General features: G+C 44.9%; 1 protein-coding gene and 1 pseudogene across 3 annotated transcripts; one reads left to right on the forward strand and one right to left on the reverse strand.

Moving 5' to 3' along the window:
- Positions 1-417: 417 nt before the first annotated feature.
- LOC100442274 (ornithine aminotransferase, mitochondrial-like) lies at positions 418-2,704 on the reverse strand (annotated as a pseudogene).
- A 1,856-nt stretch (positions 2,705-4,560) lies between these two features.
- On the forward strand, positions 4,561-13,735 carry LOC112130723 (protein SSX7-like). 3 transcript variants are annotated; one of them, XM_054544207.1, is made up of 8 exons: positions 4,561-4,627; positions 4,788-4,930; positions 5,081-5,195; positions 5,354-5,449; positions 7,304-7,353; positions 9,337-9,472; positions 12,181-12,285; positions 13,169-13,735. In XM_054544207.1, the coding sequence occupies exons 1-8, from the start codon at positions 4,561-4,563 to the stop codon at positions 13,180-13,182; spliced, it is 726 nt and encodes a 241-aa protein (XP_054400182.1). In that variant the 3' UTR covers positions 13,183-13,735. The 3 variants fall into 3 exon arrangements, with proteins under 3 accessions (XP_054400182.1, XP_054400183.1, XP_054400184.1); XM_054544208.1 differs by lacking the exons at positions 4,788-4,930; positions 13,169-13,735 and adding an exon at positions 11,326-11,471 and having other exon boundaries at positions 5,079-5,195; positions 12,181-12,240; XM_054544209.1 differs by lacking the exons at positions 4,788-4,930; positions 9,337-9,472; positions 13,169-13,735 and having other exon boundaries at positions 5,079-5,195; positions 12,181-12,240.
- The last annotated feature ends 6,556 nt before the right edge of the window (positions 13,736-20,291 follow it).

A 20,291-nucleotide genomic window follows, 5' to 3' on the forward strand; every position in this document is an offset into this window, starting at 1 on the left:
CACCTAGCTAATTTTTGTATTTTTAGTAGAGACCGGGTTTCTCCATGTTGGCCAGGCTGGTCTCAAACTCCTGACCTCAAGTGATCTGCCCATCTCGCCCTTCCAAAATGCTGGGATTACAAGCATGAACCACTGCACCTGGCCATGTTCTGCACATCAAAATACTTTCACTGAATATAGATGCCTTTACATTCTCTTACTTATGTTACAAAGCAAAAGGCAGGTTCAAAAACGTTGTTCTATTATATATCAACTGAAAAAAACATAGATTTTTGTATCAACTGAAAAACACATATATTCCAGAAAAAGGTTTTGAAGACACATGGGAGTGGAATGTGCCTGCATTAAGAGCAGAGCTTTTACAGGACCACCTGTCTCCAGCCGGCTCCCAGGGACCAGTGAAAACAGCTGTTACCCTCAGAATGACAAGATGATCTTCTTATTGATTTCACTGGACTCTCGAATCTCATCCTCCTTGACCACCAGCAGAGGCAAAACCTGATGATGTCACCATGGGTTGGCTTGGCCAGAAGCCCATAATCTCGAAGTCGTAGACATACCTTCCAAGCATCACAATCTTTGGTTTCTTTAATAACAATAGCATTTAATAATTCTTTTCCTCCTGGGCAGAGTGGATCATGCCTGTAATCCCAACATATTGAGAGGCCGAGGCAGGTGCATCACCTGAGTTCTGGAGTTCGAGACCAGCCTGACCAACATGGTGAAACCCCATCTCTACTAAAAATTCAAAAATTGGCTGGGAATAGGGGCACGTGCCTGTAATCCCAGCTATTCAGGAGGCTGAGGCAGGAGAATGGCTTGAACCCAGGAGGCAGAGGTTGCAGTGAGCCAAGATCGTGGCATTGCACTGCAGCCTGGGCAACCAGAGTGAACCTCTGACTCAAAAAAATAAATAAATGAATACATAAAATAATCATTTTCCTCTTACGGCATGCCGTCACAGCATCAGAAGGTAGCTTCATGGGTTCATTTCTCAAGATAATATCCTTGAGATAAAAACCTTGCATTTTCAGCAAGGTTTTCTTCTTCTAAAACCTCAAGGGCTGCGGTGGCCACTCAGCAGCCTAGTGGATTGCCACCGTATGTGGACCCACGTTCTCCTGGCTTAATGGTCAGCATTATGTCATCGTCCCACAGCACTGCAGACATAAGCGTGTCAGCCCCCAGAAAGGGCCTTTCCAAGGAGGTCTATATCAGGTCTGACATTTTCATGATCAACAGCCAGCCATCTACCAGTTCTGGCCAGTCCTATCTGTATTTCATCAGCAATGAACAGAACCAAGCTGGGAGCACGAGATGGGACGAGGATAAGTTAAAATACCACAAAGCTTACTGTTCTTATGGAGATTCAGCTGGTCGTCCTTTCCTTTCCTTTCCTTTTTCCTTTCCTTTCCTTTTTCCTTTCCTTTCTTTCCTGTATTTATTTATTTGGCAGTGTTGCTCTGTCTCCCAGGCTGGGGTGCAGTGGTGTGATCTCAGCTCAATGCAACCTCTGATTCCTGGGTTCAAATCATTGAGTGAGCCCAGGAGGTCAGGACCAGCCTGGAAAAAACAGCAAAAGGCAGGGTGGTGCATGCCTGTAGACCCAAGGCCGAGGCGGGAGGATCGCTTGAGCCCAGGTGGTAGAGAACAGCCTGGATAAGATAGCAAAACAGTCTCTACTAGAAAAATTAAAAATATTAGTGGGGGCGGGGTGGTGTGAGCCTGTAGTCCCGAGGCCGATGGGGGAGGATTGCTTGAGTCCAGGAGGTCGAGGCCAGCCTGGCCAACATAGGGAAACCCCATTTCTACTAACAAGAACAACAAAAAAATAGCGTGGGTGGGGTGGCTCAACCCTGCAGGTCCCAGGCCAAAGTGGGAGGATTGCTTGAGCCCAGGAGGTTGATACCAGCCTGATCAACATAGCGAAAGCCTGCCTCTCCTAAAAAAAAATGAAAATAAAAAAAATAAATAAAATAAAAATGAGCAGGGCAGAATGGCACACGCCTGTAGACCTGAGGCCGAGGTAAAAACATCACTTGAGTCTAGGAGATCGAGACCAGCCTGGGCAACATAGCAAAATCCGGTTTCTACTAAAAATTAAACAAACAAACAAACAAACAAACAAATAAATAAAGCATGGGCCAGGTGGCACATACCTGTAGTCCTGAGGCCTTGGCGGAAGGATCCCTTGACCCCAGGAGGTTGAGGCCAGCCTGGTTAACATAGCGAAACATAGCTTTTACTAAAAAATAAAAAAAAATTAAAAAAATCGTGGGCAGGGTGGTGCATGCCTCTAGTCCTAAGGCCGAGGCAGGAGGATCCCTTGAGCCCAGGACGTCGAGACCAGCCTGACCAACATAGCAAAACCGTCTCTATTAAAAAATCAAAAACCAAAAAATATTAGTAGGGGTGGGGTGGTTTCCACCTGTAGTGGCGAGACCGAGGCGGGAAGATTGGCCAAGGTGGATGTAACCAATACCACAATCACATACCATAAATAAATACATTTTCGTCTCTCCAGGGCTACAGGTAAAGGATGGTAATTGTGCACACCACACTTAGATTCCCTTTCAAAAATGTAAGCAGAGGTTGGAGGGCCTTGGACTGTTTTTTCAGTTGCAACAGATATAGAAGCCACTGAAGAATGAACGCCATGACTAAGTACAGCAAACCTCTGCAAATGTGCTAGTTTGGAAAACATTGTGTCTTTCAAGTAGAAAAATCACAGATCCGACTATTTTTTTCTTCTCGCTCTTCAGACTAGGACCCAGATGTTTAACACAAGATCCAGGGGCAGTCTTTGGAGAGATCAAAATCTCCTGACTCTGTCGCAGTGGCAACAAAGTGTTGCTGGAGGAGGAGACAGTATTGTGCAGTGTCACTGCCCAAGGATGATGGACCAATCAGGGCAGTTAGTGAAGTGCATCTGGCCAATCAGAAGTCAGAACAGTAGGCGGGATAAGCGAAGCTGATGTGGCGTCTATCAGTCCAGCCTCTAGGGACAGAACCTTCTCAAACTGAGGGCGGAGACTCTGATTTTCCCGCCTAAAGCATCCCCCGGGATTGGCTACTTTAAGTTCAGAGTACGCATGCTCCACCTTTCTCTCTCTTTTGATTCTTCCGCAGAGTACGCAAGGTCTGATTTTCTCTTTTGATTCTTCCAAAATCAGAGTAAGCATGCACTGATTTTCTTTTTCCATTCTTCCTACCCCTCCCCTCTTCCGCGGTGCATTTGTTATCTAGTTTTAATAAGGAGTGTATGTGAGGCAGGTCGCCATCTCAAATCCTTCCTGTCAGTTTCTAACTTTTTCAGGTATGGGATTTTTCCTGGGAACTCTGTAGTAACTTAAGAAATTTGGGCTGGGCACAGTGGCTCACGCTTGTAATCCCTGCACTTTTGGAGGCCACAGCTGGTGGATTGCTTGAACCCACGAGGCAGAGGTTGCAGTGACCCAAGATCACGCCACTGCACCCCAGCCTGGGCAACAGAGCAAGACTCTGTATCAAAAAAAAAAAAAAAAAAAAAAAAGCTCACTCAAATCTTTCCTCCTGGGCTCAAGTGATCCTCTCATCTAGGCCTTGAGACTACAGGCACACACCACCCCGCTTCTGCTAAGGTGTTTCTTTTTTTTTTCTTTCTTTTTTTTTTAGTAGAGATGGTTTCGCTATGTTGGCCAGGCTGGTCTCAAGCTCCTAGGCTCAAGCAATCTGCGCACCTTGGCCTCCCAAAGTGCTGGGATGGTACAGGCCTGCGCCACCACCCCAGGCTAATTTTTTGTATTTTTTTGTAGACACGGGGGTTTTGCTATGTTTCCCAACCTGATCTCGACCTCCTGGGCTCAAGTGATCTGCACGCCTCGGCCTCCCAAAGTGCTGGGATTACAGGCGTGAGTCACTGCCCCTGGCTGAATGCTGCATCTTGAAACGCCCCCACATTCTGTCTAAGTGTTGGTGGGCTCTTGTAGGCTCAGAAATTCTAGCTCTCTTCCTTCTAATAATTTACAAATAACCCAGTAATAGCCTCTAAATTCATTCATATTAGCGATGCTCATTTCTCTTCGACAGAACAGAACCCCCCATCCCTCTGCCTGATCAGATCCATTACCAGAGAGACCATGTTATCTCTGGGACTCACTTCCCTTCCTTTATTTATTGAGTGGGGGTGTCAGAACGCCCCAACTCAATAAAATTACACAGTCAGGTCCCTGCCTCCCCAAACAAGGGTCTTTACATCTTTCAGGGTAAGCCTGGCCCCAGGGAAACTACTAACAACATTAGCCAACCCCCTCCCAAAGACTCAAGACTGCTTTGCCCATAGGAAACCTGTCATCCCCAATCTATACTTCTCCCAGAGACCCCTGGTTCCCTGTTTTCATCTGATTTCTCCCCATGTCCTTACTCAGGGACAGATAAGCCCCGGATGGAGAAATGCAGCACCTGATTCCAGGTGACTGAGTGTGGCCAGCCTTCACAGATTTCTCCCGCCACAGGACCAAAGGTCCTGAGCCTGGAAAGTCTCAGGCAGTTTCTCTTACAGGTCAGACTGCTCCCGGTGCCATGAATGGAGACGACGCCTTTGCAAGGAGACCTAGGGTTGATGCTCAAATACCAGAGAAGATACAAAACATGAGGTGACCTGGAGGGGGTACAGTAGTGGCCCAGGGGACAGTGTGGGGTGACCAGGTTTCTGAGGAGGGGAGGACAGAGGTACTGGGGACAAGGAGCAGGGTCTCGGGGGAGATCTGGACCCTTGGGAGCCACCCACCCTCGCTCTGTCATCACCTAGCATCCCTGGAGACAAGTCTGTGACCGTGCACTACATTTGGTGACTCTCAGTCCATTCTGGAAGGTGGGAAGAGAGCCAGCCAGCATCATTAAAGCCCTACTGTGTGGCAGGGGAGAAGCTAGGGAAGGTCCCTCGTGTTCTGTCAGTTAGCCATGGCATCAACCAGGACTGATTATCATCCCCACTTCCCAGATCCAGCACACAGGAAGCGGCTCCAGCTGAATGGCAGACATGCCTAGCTGAGTACTGCGTACTGCCAGAATTCCTTTTTTTTTTTTTTTTTTTTTGTAGGCCTTCAATGATGCTGACAAATACTTCTCTAAGGAAGAGTGGGAAAAGATGAAATCCTCGGAGAAAATCATCTATGTGTATATGAAGAGAAACTATGAGGCCATGACTAAACTAGGTAACAGAAAGTTCTAGGTACAGACAAGTCTGGGGACACATGAGCATCCCTTTTCCTGCTGTGGCTACTTCTTAGGCTGCAGAAAGTACTACAGACATGAGCCAACATACCAGGTCCAAGCTTGTCTCTTAAGGAATAAACATTTTGCTTCTTTCTAGGTTTCAAGGCCACCCTCTCACCTTTCATGCGTAATAAACGGGCCACAGACTTCCAGGGGAGTGATTTTGATAATGACTGTAACTGCGGGAATCAGGGTGAGTAGATGGGAAGGGGCTGGATAGGGTGTCCTCAAGCCCAACTGCTTTTCAGCTCAGCTACCTGGGAAAGATCCTCAGGCATTTGTTCCCTCCTACACACCAGGGCTGAGGGAAAAAAAAGTTGCATACAGAAAGTTAACTACAGAGGCCATTCATATAAAATTTTAAAACATGCAAAAGAAGAATATATATATTTTTATGGATAATAAGTAAATGGTAAATGTATACAAACATGAATGTGAATAAAAAGCCATCAAATTAAGGTGACTGGCTGTAAGTGGGGGAGGGAGGGAGGGCAGGGATTGCTGAGTGCTGCACACACAGCTTCAGCTGTGACTTGTCGATAGTGTGTTTTGTTTGTTTTTGTTTTTGTGATGGAGTTTCACTCTTCTTGACCAGGCTGGAGTGCAATAGGCAATCTCAGCTCACTCCAACTTTCACCTCCTGGGTTCAAGTGATTCTCCTGCCTCAGCCTCCCGAATAGCTGGGGTTACAGGCACGTGCCTCCACACCCAGCTCATTTTTAAATTTATGGTAGAGACGGGGTTTCACCATGTTGGCCAGGCTGGTCTCAAACTTCCTGACCTCAGGTGATCCACCCACCTCAGCCTCCCAAAGTGCTGGGATTATAAGTGTGAGCTACCATGCCTGGCCTGTTTGTACTATTTCTAATATACTGAATAAATAAATCAGACCTAACATAGCTGTGGGGTAATGTTGAGATCCGACTGGACTCAATATTATTCCCCATACTTTTCTGTGTGTTTGAAATATTTCCTTTTTAAAGGACATGTTGTTCTTCCTAAGCACTGTTAATGAATCAAAGGACTGTTAAGAAAATGTTACAAGTGAAAAAAAAAAAAAAAAAAACAGAAAGGAAACGTTAAAACTGTAGATCCGCCAAAAACTTCCAGAGTTTGTTTCATTAACAGTACGTAGGTATTGGACAGGTATCTTAGGAGTGAGGGTGATGAACACATTATGTAATAAAGATCACTGTTTCTCTGTATTTTATCAAAACCAAATAGTCTTCTCATTTCCAAACAACCTCGATTCTCCGTGATGAGCTTGAAAGTGAGTTTGAATGAATGATCCCTCATCTAACACACAGAGAGCTTTCCCACTTGTCAGAGAGCAGAGATAACACAGGGTGAAAAAAGACAAGTTCTTGCATGGAGATCTTTGTACAGTTCAGGAATATAAAGGGGACATATGTGTTTACTTGCTCTTCTGCTCTGACAACACAATTATAAGACAAGGTCAGAATGTCCAAACCGTCTCCAATAGACCTGTTACTACCCATCTAAACAGGCCAGGTTCTACCATCTCCCACAATCACTATAAGAGATCTGAAAATCCAGTGCTTGAGTATCTGCCAAGATTTTGACATTAAAGGAGTGTCTTTATACTGAAAATATTTCAGAGCCACTGGACTAAATCATCTATGGTTCATCACACATTTAACAGCTTAATTCACATACCGTAAGATTCACCCATTTTAAGTGTGCAATGATTTTTAGTTATCATACATCTTGAGTGGATACAGTTCAGATTCCCAACCAATCAATTTAATTATTTGGAAAAAAGTGAAAGATATGTAATGGAATAAGATGAGACTGTGATGGGGTTTAGTCCCCATGTGATAAACCATGAGATGGAAAATTCTGAATGGATGCCACAGATAAATGCACCAACCATGACAAAACATAATTCAGAAGCAAATCTGAAATAACTCCTCAACAATGAGTGGACTCATAACCCTCTGTTGCAGAATAGACTGATGCTACAGAAGTCTCTCTAGAGTTTGGAAATCTTTACCAAAAAGAAAAATTCTGATGTATTCTCTTTCAGTTGAACGTCCTCAGATGACTTTCGGCAGGCTCCAGAGAATCTTGCCAAAGGTGAGTATCTCTCAAATCTAAAGGACCAGAGAACCTTTGTCCCTCCACAGATACGAACACTGGTAAGAGTGGGAGAATATAAAAAATGCCCTGATTGCCTCCTTTTCCCCGTGTCTATCACAAAACCTGATGTAGCACTGATGGCTTGATAATATTAAAAGTTGTGATCGATAAGACTTCTTTTGTTTTCATAGTGATGCCAGACACTATTTTAAGCAGTTCACATGGATTACTGTATTTAATCCTTAAGAAGACCTCTATGACATTGTTTCTATTATTATCTCCAAATAATAACGAGTCACACACTTCGGTTGTCATCCATATAAAAGCCATGTGACTTGGCACAAATCTTCTAAGTTCTCTGAGCTCCAGATTCCTTGTCCATGAAATGGAAGTAAAGAATCATAGTTCATGTTATAGACCATAATTTTCAGCAACATAATAATAAAATGAGGCTTTGGTGGTACAGAGATGTTAAAGAATTTTCCTGAGGTGCAGTGGCAGTGGTAGTCTAATCCAGAGCTCCGAGCCATTTAAAGCTCATTCAAGTTTGCATTTGTTTATGAAGTTCAGATGTTGCTCACTAGGGCTTCACCCCATAGAGCCTGCTGGTGCTTCCATTGAGACACCAACTCTCCCAACAGGAAGGACCAGCTGGCCTCTGCTCTGTTACCGGGGCCACTCACATGGCTTAGGAATCGCTTTGACTGTTGGCCCCTCCCTACTGTGAGCCTGTCTGCATCTGGGGCATCCGGGAAGCCCCAGTCCCAGCCCATGGGATCCCTTAGAGGCCCCTGAATGAGTCACCCCACAACTGTAGATTCAACTCTGGTTTAGAGGGTAAAGGAATCTGGGAGTTGGGTTGCCAGTGTGGAGACCGAATTCAAAGAAGGATCATGAAAAGTATTAATTGTTATTATTACCACATAAACAGTGTTTATAAGCTCAGAGAGGACTTTCCCTTAGCCTATTTTACATGTATCTTTCACGATTTCAGAAGTGAGGAAGCTGAATAAAACGTAGCTTAAGAGCTGGGCGCGGTGGCTCGTGACTATAATCCCAGCAATGTGGGAGGCCGAGGTGGGCAGATCACGAGGTCAAGAGATCGAGACCATCCTGCCCAACATGGTGAAACCTCGTCTCTACTAAAAATACAAAACTTAGCGGGGCGTGGTAGCACCTGCCTGTAGTCCCAGCTGCTCTGGAGGCTGAGGAAGGAGAATCACTTGAACGCAGGAGTTGGATGTTGCAGTGAGCCAAGATGGCGCCGGTGCACTCCAGCCTGGCAAGAGAGCAAGACTGTGTCTCAAAAAAAAAAAAAAAAAAAAAAAGAAAAAGAAAAAGGTAGCTTAAGATTGTTGGTCAGTTGACACATCCCAATGCAACCAGAATTAGTATGGGTACCACCTCACTTAATTCCACATTCAATGTTGGTGCCTTGGTAGGGTGGTATGCCAGATCTGGTACTGCTTTCTTTGCCGCCTAGATTAATTTCAACAAAGCATTTCTTTCCCTCTCCCTTCCCTGTATTCATCTCCCCACACCATCTTTCCCAGCAGTGTTTTGTTGCCTCCCTATGTTTTTACATTTACTGTCCCAGGAGGTGTCTACAAGCTTATGTGGGACCCCTTGTACTTTATAGAAGCTCTTCCTTTTGTAGACCTTGTGAATTCTTAGAATGCTATTTTTCTCCAAGTCTCCTGTATACCAAACTCTCAATTACATGGAGATTTTTGCTGTTTGCAAGAATGCCAGTCTTAAAAGAAGTGTGAACATAAGCATTCTAGCCCTGGAAACCCCATTCACTTAGGCCATTCATTTCCCATCTAACCTCCCAGGTTTCTCCTAATTTAGGCGCGTGTGACTCTCCCAGCATTGTTGAGAACATTGGTTAAGATAATGCATGTGAAGATGCTTTGTAAGCTCTAAAGAACTATAGAAATGTCACTGATTCTGTTTATCTGTGACCTTCACATTATAAAGATCATGCCCAAGAAGTCAGCAGAGGAAGGAAATGATTCGAAGGGAGTGCCAGAAGCATCTGGCCCACAGAACGATGGGAAACAGCTGTGCCCCCCAGGAAATCCAAGTACCTCTGAGAAGATTAACAAGACATCTGGTAAGAGGAAGCAATTCGGGAACCAACCCTCTGGCTTCCCTGGCTATGTTCAGCTGTGTGGACTGGTTGTGTGGCATGAATCCCAGACAAGCCTGGGTCCAGGCTGGGCTGAGGAGCTCGCCCAGCTCCAGATGAGATGCTAGACGTGACTTCCAGAAACACAGACTGGAGTTGTCATCCATATAAAAAACCACGTGATTTAGGGCAAGTCTTCCAAATTTTCTCAGCTCCAGATTCCTAGTCCATAAGATGGAAATAAAGAATTATAGTTCATAAATTGTTTGGAGGCATTAAATTAAATCTAGAAGGCCTGATGACATGAAAGGTGCTCAAGCGATTATATCTTTGATAACCTGGGATCATATCCTACTCAGCTCAATGCCTGATACCCAATACAGGTGTATTTCAGAGATATTGCAGATTCGGTTACAGACCACTGCAATAAAGAGAGTCACACACAATTTTTTGTTTGGTTTCACAGTGCATAAAAACATTATGTTGTCCGGGCGCAGTGGCTCACACCTGTAATCCCAGCACTTAGGGAGGCCAAGGCGGGTGGATCACGAGGTCAGGAGATCAAGACCATCTTGGCTAACATGGTGAAACCCCGTCTCTACTAAAAATACAAAAAATTAGCCAGGCACAGTGGCGGATGCCTGTAATCCCAGCTACTCAGGAGGCTGAGGCAGGAGCATGGCGTGAACCCGGGAGGCGGAGCTTGCAGTGAGCTGAGATAGCGCCACTGCAGTCCAGCCTGAGGGAAAGAGCGAGACTCTATCTCAAAAAAAAAAAAAAAAAAAAGCGTTATGTTTACACTACACTGTAGTGTACTAAGTGTGCAATAGCGTTATGTCTAAAAATATAAATACCTTAATTTTAAGATAATTCATTGTTAAAAATGCTAACAATCTTCTGAGCTTTCAGTGAATCACAGTCTTTTTGCTAGTGGAGGGTCTTGCCTCGGTGTTGATGGCTGCTGGCTGATCAAGGTGGTGGTTGCTGAAAGGTGGAGTGGCTTTGGCAGTTTCCTAAAAGATGACAACAATGAAATTTGCCACATCGATTAGCTCTCCCTTTCATGAAAGACTTCTCTGTAGTATGTGGTGCTATTGGAAAGCATTTTACCCACAGTAGAACTTCTTTCAAAGTTGGAGTCAATCCTCTCTAGCTATGAAAGTTTTAGATGGCATCTGCTTCCAATAGAAGGCTATTTAATCTATATTGAAAATCTGTTGTTTCGTGTAGCCACCTTCATCAGTGATCTTAGCTAGATCTTCCGGATATCTTGGCTGCAGCTTCTCCATCAGGGTTTGCTGCTTCACCTTGCACTTTTATGTTATGGAAATGGCTTCTTTCCTTAAACCTCATGAACCAACCTCTGCTAGCTTCACACGTTTCTTCTGCAGCTTCTTCACCTCTCTCAGCTCTCATGGACTGGAAGAGAGTTTGGGTCTTGCTCTGAATTAGACTTTGGCTTAAGGGAATGTTGTGGCTGGTTTCGTCAAATATCCTGACCACTCAAACTTCCTCTATTTGAGCAGTAAGGCTGTTTTGCTTTCTTATTCGTGTGTTCACTGGAGTATTAGTATTATTATTTCCTTCAATAACTTTTCTTTTGCATTATATACTATTATTTCCTTCATGAACTTTTCCTTTGCATACACAACTTGGCTGTTTGGTGCAAGAGTCCGAGCTTTCAGCCTGTCTTGGCTTTCAGCATGCTTCCTCACTAAGCTTAGCCATTTCTAGCTTCTGATTTAAAGTGAGAGACATGTGACTCTTCCTTTCATTTCAACACTTAGCGGCCATTATAGGGTTGTTCATTGTCCTAATTTCAGTGTGCTGTGTCTCAGGAAATAGGGAGGCTCAAGAAAAGGAGGCGAGATGGGGAACAGCTCATCGGTGGAGCAGTCAGAACACACACAACATTGATCGATTAAATTTGTCATCTCCTGTGGGTGCAGTTCCTGTTACCCCCAAAACAGTTACACACAACAGGGTGATTATTGTCAATAATAACTTAATTGTATATTTAAAAAACTAAAAGAGTGTAAATGGATTGTTTGTAACACAAGGATAAGTGTTTGAGGGGATGGATACCCTATTTTCCATGATGTGATTATTACGCATTTGCACGCCTGTATCAAAGCATCTCACGTACCCCATAAGAATATACACCTACTGTGTACCCACAAAAATAAAAAACAAAAATTCTTTTAAAAGACTAAAAAAAACAAAAATAATCACAATAATAACCTCAAAGCTCATTGATCACAGATCACCATAACAGATATAATAGTAATCAAAAAGTGTAAAATTAGTGAGAGTTTCCAAAAACATATTGCGGTATCTTTGAAGCACTATGAAAATGAGGTGCAATAAAACAAGGTATGCCTGTGTGCCCTTAACAAACACGTGCAGCATGAAAGGAGGTATGGGTGAATGTTCCCGTAAGTGAAGAGGTTGGGAATCTAAACCTCACAACAGAAGGAGCCAGAAGCTAAAACTTTCATTGGCATTTGGCCTGTATTGATGTGGGTCTAAGGTTTCAGACTCTAAGCCAGAGAATGTGAAAAACTGGATGAAGAAGGCCCATGGGCACTTGGTGGTGGGGAGGCATCTCCTTTTTTTTTTTTTTTTTTGAGAAAACAGAGCCTAACACTCTCCGTCCTACCCAACCCTCATCTTCCAACTCTTCTCCATCATAGGACCCAAAAGGGGGAAACATGCCTGGACCCACAGACTGCGTGAGAGAAAGCAGCTGGTGATTTATGAAGAGATCAGCGACTCTGAGGAAGATGACGAGGAACTCCGTAAGTGAACCTTCGGCTCACCCCCCACATCCCTGCAGATGTGCTATTCTGTTATGGTACTGGTATCCCATCTTGTCACTTATTCCCCAAATCATTCCCTTCTCATAATTTTCTAGGGTACCCCATTGACACTGAATGAAGAGATTTCCCATGCCTGCTCGCTCTTTCTTTCTTCCTTCCTTCCTTCCTTCCTTTCCTTTCCTTCCTTCCTTCATTCCTTCCTTTCCTTCCTTCCTTCCTTTCTTTCTTTCTTTTTCTTTCTTTCTCTGTCTCTCTCTTTCTTTCTTTTTCTTTTGTTTTGAAAGTGAGTCTTGCTCTGTCACCTAGGCTGCAGTGTAGCGGCGTGATCTCGGCTCACTGCAACCGCTGCCTCCCTCCTGCCTCAGCCTCCTGAGTAGCTGGGATTACAGGTGTGCACCACCGCACCTGGCAAATTTTTGTGTTTTTAGTAGAGACGGGGTTTCACCATGTTAGTTAGGCTGTTCTTGAACTCCTGACATCGGGATCCGCACGCCTTGGCCTCCCAAATTGCTGGGTTTACAGGCGTGAGCCACTGCGCCCAGCCTTCCCATGCTCTTTCTACTCCCTACCCTGTATATCCAGGGATCCTCCCTACCCAGGATGCTGTGGGCTCCCAAACCCCAGGTCAGCCCTGATATGTGGGCCACACCTTCCTCTAGCCTAGGAACGGATAAACCAGGCGAGGAAGTCACTGTGGCATAAGGAGATGGTTCATTCTGAGGAATCGTGGAAGGCGTGTGCAGGTCCTGGGGTAGGGCAGAATCAGAGTGTGCAGGATCTGCAGGTCAGGAGGAGTTGAGAGTGAGTTATCAGGCAGTGGGAACTCGCTGTCACTTACTTTCCTTCTCTCTTCTCACCTCAGCCTCAGGGATATGACACACGCCCATGATGAGAAGCAGAACATGGTGACCTTTCACGAACATGGGCATGGATGCAGACCCCTCGTCATCAGGTGTATAACAAGTGAAAGCAAGTGTTGACAACAGTGAAAAGTTGAGCATCATTTTTCTTAGTGTGCCAAAAGTTCGATATTAGTGTTTCCGTTGTGTTTTCTTACAGTGTGCCATTCTGTTAGATATTAGCGTTTTCATTGATGAGCAAGACATGCTTAATGCATGTTTCGGTTTGTGTATCCATGCACCTACCTCAGAAAACAAGTATTGTCAGGTATCTCTGCATAGAACAGCATTACCCTCCTCTCTCCCCAGATGTGATGACTGAGGGCAGATTTCAGTGTTTAATTTCCGATTTTCTCCTCTGCATTTACACACACACCACACCACACACACACACACACACACACACACACACACACACCCCAAGTACCAGTAAGCATCTCCCATTTGCTTTTCTCCATTGCCATGCGTCCTGGTCAAGCCCCCCTCATTCCGTTTCCTGTTCAGCATGTACTCCCCTCATCCGATTCCCCTGTATCAGTTACTGATAGTTAATAAACTTTTGCAAACGTTCCCGTTGTTTGCTCCTCTCATTATTGTGCACACAGCTCTGTGCACATGTGTGAATATTTCTTTAGGAAAGATTCTTAGAAGTGGAATTGCTGTGTCAAAGGAGTCATTTATTCAACAAAATCCTAATGAGTGCGTCCTCGTGCTGAGCGTTGTTCTAGGTGCCAGAGAGACATCAGGGAGCAAGGCAGACAGATGTTCCTGACCACCATTCTAGAGGAGGATGTTTCCAGTTGTTTATTTGTTTCTTCTAGAGATGGGGTCTTGCTCTGTCCAGGCTGGAGTGCAGGAGGATGATCATAGCTCAATGCAGCCTTCAACTCCTGGGCTCAAGCAATCCTCCCACCTTGGCCTCCTAAAGTGCTGTGATTACAGGAGTGAGCCACCGCACCTGGCCTCCAGTTTTTATTTTGATAGAGACTATACACTTCAGTCCTGGAGCAGGATTCTGCAGCAGGTGGTTGGGCATCTTGGCCTTTGCTCTCTGAATGATTTTCGGGTTCAAGGTCTGGGACGGTCCGTTTGGGAGTATATGGGAGAAAACACAGATGAAATCGTCATCTGGGGAACGTGGAGGAAATCAGGCAGAGGCGTGCACTGTAGACCCTGTGATGGACAGGGAATAGAAGAGTCCACTTAGTCTCCATGCAGGGGAGCAACAGTGGGAATGTCTCCTGGACAGAAGCATGAGACTGCCCATCAAGGGTCTCACCAACCAAGGGCATGGGGGCTGGGGTGGGGACGATGATTTGGGAATGGGACCGTTCTTTCTCACAGGTACCATTGCACGGTGCAGAGGGGAAACAATTGTGGGGAAGGAAGGGCAGAGGGGAGTCTATTTTAGAACAAACTGTTGTGTGTCAATGGAGACATTAAAGCTCCATTCACACACCGCAGACTTGAAACACCAGCCCCAGGTGGAGGCAGGATTGGAGCTGTTTTGACCGTTCATGGTCCAGCACCTTGGCTTCCTGGTTCTCCCCAGCCTTAGAAGGAGGACACTATCATCATTATGGCTATATGATAGACGAGAGATGGAGTCCCAGAGAATTGGTAGTCATCTTGTCACAGGTTCTACAGCTGGCAGGTGCAGGAGGAGCTGAGTTTGGAGTTCACTGACTCTAGAAACATTAAGGAGGACAGGTGTGTGTGGTGGAGGGAGGGAGAATTGAACAAGTCCCGGGTTCTGTCCCCAGTCACAAGGTAGAGGCTGTCGGTTCATTTTCCCAAGACAAGGATCACTTGGACAGAGAGAGTGCAGGGAGGGAGCGGCAGTTGTGGTCACGGCAGGGACAGTGGGAGACAGAGATATGCAGGGTGGGCAGAAGAGGGACAGGCAAAGAAGCAGGGGAGACCCAAGACCAAGTGTGGGCTGTCACAGCCACCAGAGGGAGAGGGTGCCAGGAAGGAGGTTGTGGGGCTCCAGGAGCAACAGAGGTTCCCTAGATCTGTGAGCATGCCCTGCCTGGCACTGCAGGAAGAGGTGGCTGCCACCCAGGTCAGTGTGGACGTGCCTCTACCTGTGTCTCAGAGGAAACAAATTCTATTTTACCCTAATATAGTTCTGTATTACACAAATATAACATTTGGCTGCTAGATATTGATTGCCTTATCCTCCATGCAAACAGAGGAGAGGATTTCCCAAAAGAGATACTGAAGCATTTAACATTTCTTTCTCCCTGGGATGATGGGGTCCATAAGTTGGGTCCCCCAGCCCACCAGATAGGTGCAAGGAAGGGTGGCTGGAAGATTGTGAGTCATGAAAGGGAACATTTTTCCTTAGGTTCCTTGGGTATATAAAGCCCCGGACTATCTGTCTATCATGGATAGATAAAGAGTGAACGTGGTCCCCTCTCCACAAATGTGCTTCCGTCCTTCATTATTACCGTGAAGGGCTGAAGTTACAAGAAGTTCTGATACATTACTTTTTTGTGTTTTTTTGAGAAAGGATCGCAGTCTGTCGCCCAAGCTTGGGTACAGTGATGCAATTACAGCTCACTGCAGTCTCAATCTCCCAGGCTCAAGGGATTCTCCCACTTCAGCTTACGAACTAGCTGGTATTACAGACAAACGCCACCACACCCAGCTAATTTTTGTATTTTTTGTAGAGACGGGATCCACTATGTTTCCCAGGCTGATCTCGATCTCCTGGTCTCAGACAATCCTCCTGCCTCAGCCTCCCAAGGGCTGGGAGGACAAGTGTGAGCCACCTCGCCAGGCTTTCACTTTCTTTAATGAACAATTATCAGAGTTTCATCTTAGAGACAAAAGTGGCTACTGCCAGCCAATCTGTCTGTGGTGTTGGAGGGGAATCTGGCTGATTCAGATGTTTTAAATGAACTTTTACATTAACCTACCTGATGATTATCCTAAGGCCCTTTCCTGCCCCGTGTTATTTTGATTCTGGGTTTAGAGTTTTTCATAGGCTTTGTTACAAAGAGCATCTCTTGACTGGGCATGGTGACTCATGCTGTAATCTGAGCACTTTGGGCAGCTGAGGCAAGCAGATCACTTGTGGTCAGGAGTTCAAGACCAGCCTGGCCTACATGGTGAAACCCCCATCTCTACTAAAAATACAAAAATTAGCCAGCCGTGATGGTGGGCACCTGTGAATCACAGTTACTGCAGGGGCTGAGGCCGGAGAATCCCTTGAGCACGGGAGACAGAGGGTGCAGTGAGCCGAGATCACGCCACTGCACTCCAGCCTGGGCGACAGAGTAAGTCTCCATCTCAAAAAACAAACAGCATCTCTCACCTACAGTGATTTGAGCTGTGGTCTTGTCTCCTTGGGTTTCTCTATCAGTCTGATCCCATCTACTCTATCTCCCAGGAATGCCTCAATATTTCTGGTGGACCACTGACACGTTTTCCTATTTTCCTCTACTGTTAAGAATTGACCCTTGAAAACATTTTCTTCCCAGTTCAATGGAATGTTGAGTGGGTCACGGGATCTATCTGCCATCTTGCTCCAATCATCTGGTTTTAGATATTTTATGTATATTTGTCACTATATAAGTGTATTTTTTCTCCATTTGGTTTTCTAAATGGTTATTATTGGTAATTAGAAAATCTATCTATTATTGTATATAATATATTGTTACCTCTCTGATTGCGGCTTCCTCTGCATTTTGGCACAAGACTCAGTCTGTTTTATTCTCCAAAAGAAAACTGACAGGCTGGGCGCAGTGGCTCTCGCCTGTAATCACAGCACTTTGGTAGGCCGAGGTGGGTGGACCATCTAAGGTCAGGAGTTCGAAACCAACCTGGCCAACATGGTGAAACCCCATCCTTACTAAAAATACGAAAAAAAAAAAAATTAGCTGGGCATTGTTGGTGAGTGCCTGTAGTCCCAGCTACTAGGGCAGCAGAGGCGGGAGGACCACTTGAACTTGGGAGGCAGAGATTGTTGTGAGCCGAGATCGCGCCACTGCACTCCAGCCCGGGCGACAGAGACTCTATCTCTAAATAAAAAAGAAAAAGAAAAAAAGAAAATTCACTTCACAGGCAATAGACAGTGATAAAAGGATAATTTATGAAAGATTTCAAAGGGGAGACTGATGGAAAGAAAGAATCTATTTTACCGAGCTGGGCAGTTCACTGTAAAAATCACCAGAACTGCATTTTTCTCCAAAAATATTATCCATAAGCTATTCTACTACTGGTTTTTCTAGTCCTTCCCTCTATTCCAAATCCTCAAATTGTCCATTTCCTTATTGGGGTAATTTTCCTCTGCCCAGATCTGGGTCCTCCACAACACTTAACATTGTCTTTGAGTGTGTGAATTCCCATTACTTTAGCTCAGGTTCCCAAGGAAACAGGCTTTGGGCCATACAGGGTACCTCTAGACAGACTATACTGAGAAAGTATGCTTGGACCGGTGCATGGGGAGAGAAGAGGAGAAGGAATTTATGTACCTGGCTATCACTCCTGGTTCTTTTTCTTAATGGTCAAGATTTGCTCCACAAGCACGAACTCCCCCACACTTCTAGACTGCATCACCTGCCCCTTTGGCAGCTGTCTTGGAAGCCAGATCCCACACTTTGAAGTATAGTGTTTCATACAGTCCAAAAGTGGTCATAGAGGCCAGGTGTGGTGGCTCAATTCTATAATCCTGGCACTTTGGGAGGCCAAAGCAGGCAGATCATGAGGTCAGGAGTTCAAGACTAGCCTGGTGAGCATGGTGAAACCCTGTCTCTACTAAAAATCCAAATTTAGCCTAGCATGGTGGCCTGTGCTTATAATCTCAGCTACTCTGTGGGCTGAGGTAGAGTATCATTTGAACCAGGAAGGCGGATGTTGCAATGAGCCGAGATCGCATCACTGCACCCCAGCCTGGGCAACAGAGGGAGACTCCCTCTCAAAAACGAACAAACAAGAAAAAGCCAAACAAACAATAAAAAGTCGTAGTAGAAACCAGAAATTTCAGGTGTGTGGCTAACTGGCCTGGTTGTACAGCAGCGGCCAAGGATGAAAACTAAATACTCCCAGACAAGTCCTAAGTTCACCAAGTATTTGGAGTACCCATCTGTGTTAGTTAACTGCCCTTATCTGAAGGAAAAATAAAACTCCTATCTCTATGACAAGCAGGTGCTTACAGCTTAGAGCAAGGCATCTCCCTGGTGACAGGGAGACAAGGACATCATCTTCCTCAATGTTCACATTCCAAAGAGATGGCTCCAAGGCCTTGAAGAAAGACATTCCTAGGGGATGGGCGTGGTGGCTCATGCCTGTAATCCCAACACTTTCGGAGGCTGAGGCTGGAGGATCACTCGAGGCCTGGAGTTCAAGTTCAAGACATTCCTGGGTTGTAGGGTGGACAGAGGCTTACAGATCAAAGGAAGAATTTACAAATACAAATTTTCCCAAGGAAATGCTCTAAAGAAAGTGAAAAGGGGAAAGGTCTCTTCTTGCCCTTTTGGCAACAGGAAAAAATCAATTTTATGTTTCGTTACCCTTACAATTTCCCCCTTTTGTTATTGTTTTATTGGAACACTACAATTTTCTAATTACCTCCACTGCTGTTTCTATTTTTCTCTGAGTACTTTACAGCCACCTGGATATCCAACAAGTCCATAGTAAGATGCACAGCAAAGCAATTATCAAGATTATAATAGAGAGATTTTTTTTTCGGGACAGAGTTTCTCTCTTGTTGGCCAGGCTGGAATGCAATGGCTCAATCTTGGCTCACTGCAACCTCTGTCTCCTGAGTTTAAGTGATTCTCCTGCCTCAGCCTCTCGAGCGGCTGGGATTACAGGCATGTGCCACCACGCCCAGCTAATTTTGTATTTTTTGTAGAGATGGGGTTTCACCATGTTAGCCAGGATGGACTTGAACTCCTCACCCCAGGTGATCCGCCCACCTCAGCCTCCCAAAGTGTGAGGATTACAGACGTGAGCCACCATGCCCGGTCTAGAATGAATTTTTAAATTCAGTATAATACTCACCTTGTCAGGGGGTGGGGCGACCTTTAAACACATCATACTGGTTAATTGTGTCAAAGACAAAATAAATTATAGAGACAAATCCCTAAATCAAATGCTGTATTTGGGAATCACAAAATTGCAATTCAGGGCATACACACAGACTAGGGTGGTCTTCAGTATGTCCAAAAAACAAACAGAAGTTGGAAGTTTTATTAGAAAGAAAAATGTTGCATATTGTTTTGAAATGAGGCTCATTGACACTGGAGAAGCTGGTTCATTCCCACAATCAGCGTTCACATTCCCTCTTTTGATCAACATCTTTCTTTGAAAACCTCACTGATCAGCCATCTTAAAGTGAGGCTTCATTGTCACTCCTTGCCAGGATGGACCTGTGCCGGTTGTCTTTGTCCCATGTCAAGGGAAAGGTAAGGGAGTCTAGATCACGGGCATGAGCCACATTTGAGCCATAAAGCGGCCAGAAGGAAAAAAAAAAAATTCAGGCAGGTTTGTCTGGAGTTCAGCATCAAGTTTCATCTTGTTTGTCCCATCTGTATTAGCAATCATCTTGACCCACTGGGCTAACGTTATCCTGTTGGGAGAAATGGCTGAACAAATATTAGACAGGCAACAAGAACGGAGCTCAGAGATCATAATACAAAAATAATTAGCAATATTTTATATTTTATTTTATTTTATTATTTTATTTTATTTTATTTTACTTTATTTTATTTTATTTTATTTTATTTTATTTTAATTTTATTGCAATGGATTCTTGCTCTGTTGCCCAGGATGAAGTACAGTGGTACGATCCTGGCTCACTGCAACCTACGACGATTCTTCTGCCTCAGCCTCTTGAGTACCTGGGATTACAGGTGCTCACCACCACACCCGGTTAATTTTTGTATTTTCAGTAGAGACGGGGTTTCACCATTTTGACCAGGCTGGTCTAGAACTCATGACCTCAAGTGATCCGCCGCCTTGGCATTCCAAAGTGCTGGGATTACAGGCGCGAGCCACCACACCCAGCTATAATTAGCAATAGTATAATAAATTTAGTTTGTACAATGGTTTTGAACCAAGATCCCAAGCCTAAGG

Source organism: Pongo abelii, chromosome X (genome assembly GCF_028885655.2).
Source record: "Pongo abelii isolate AG06213 chromosome X, NHGRI_mPonAbe1-v2.0_pri, whole genome shotgun sequence".
NCBI classification, from domain to species: Eukaryota; Metazoa; Chordata; class Mammalia; order Primates; family Hominidae; genus Pongo; species Pongo abelii.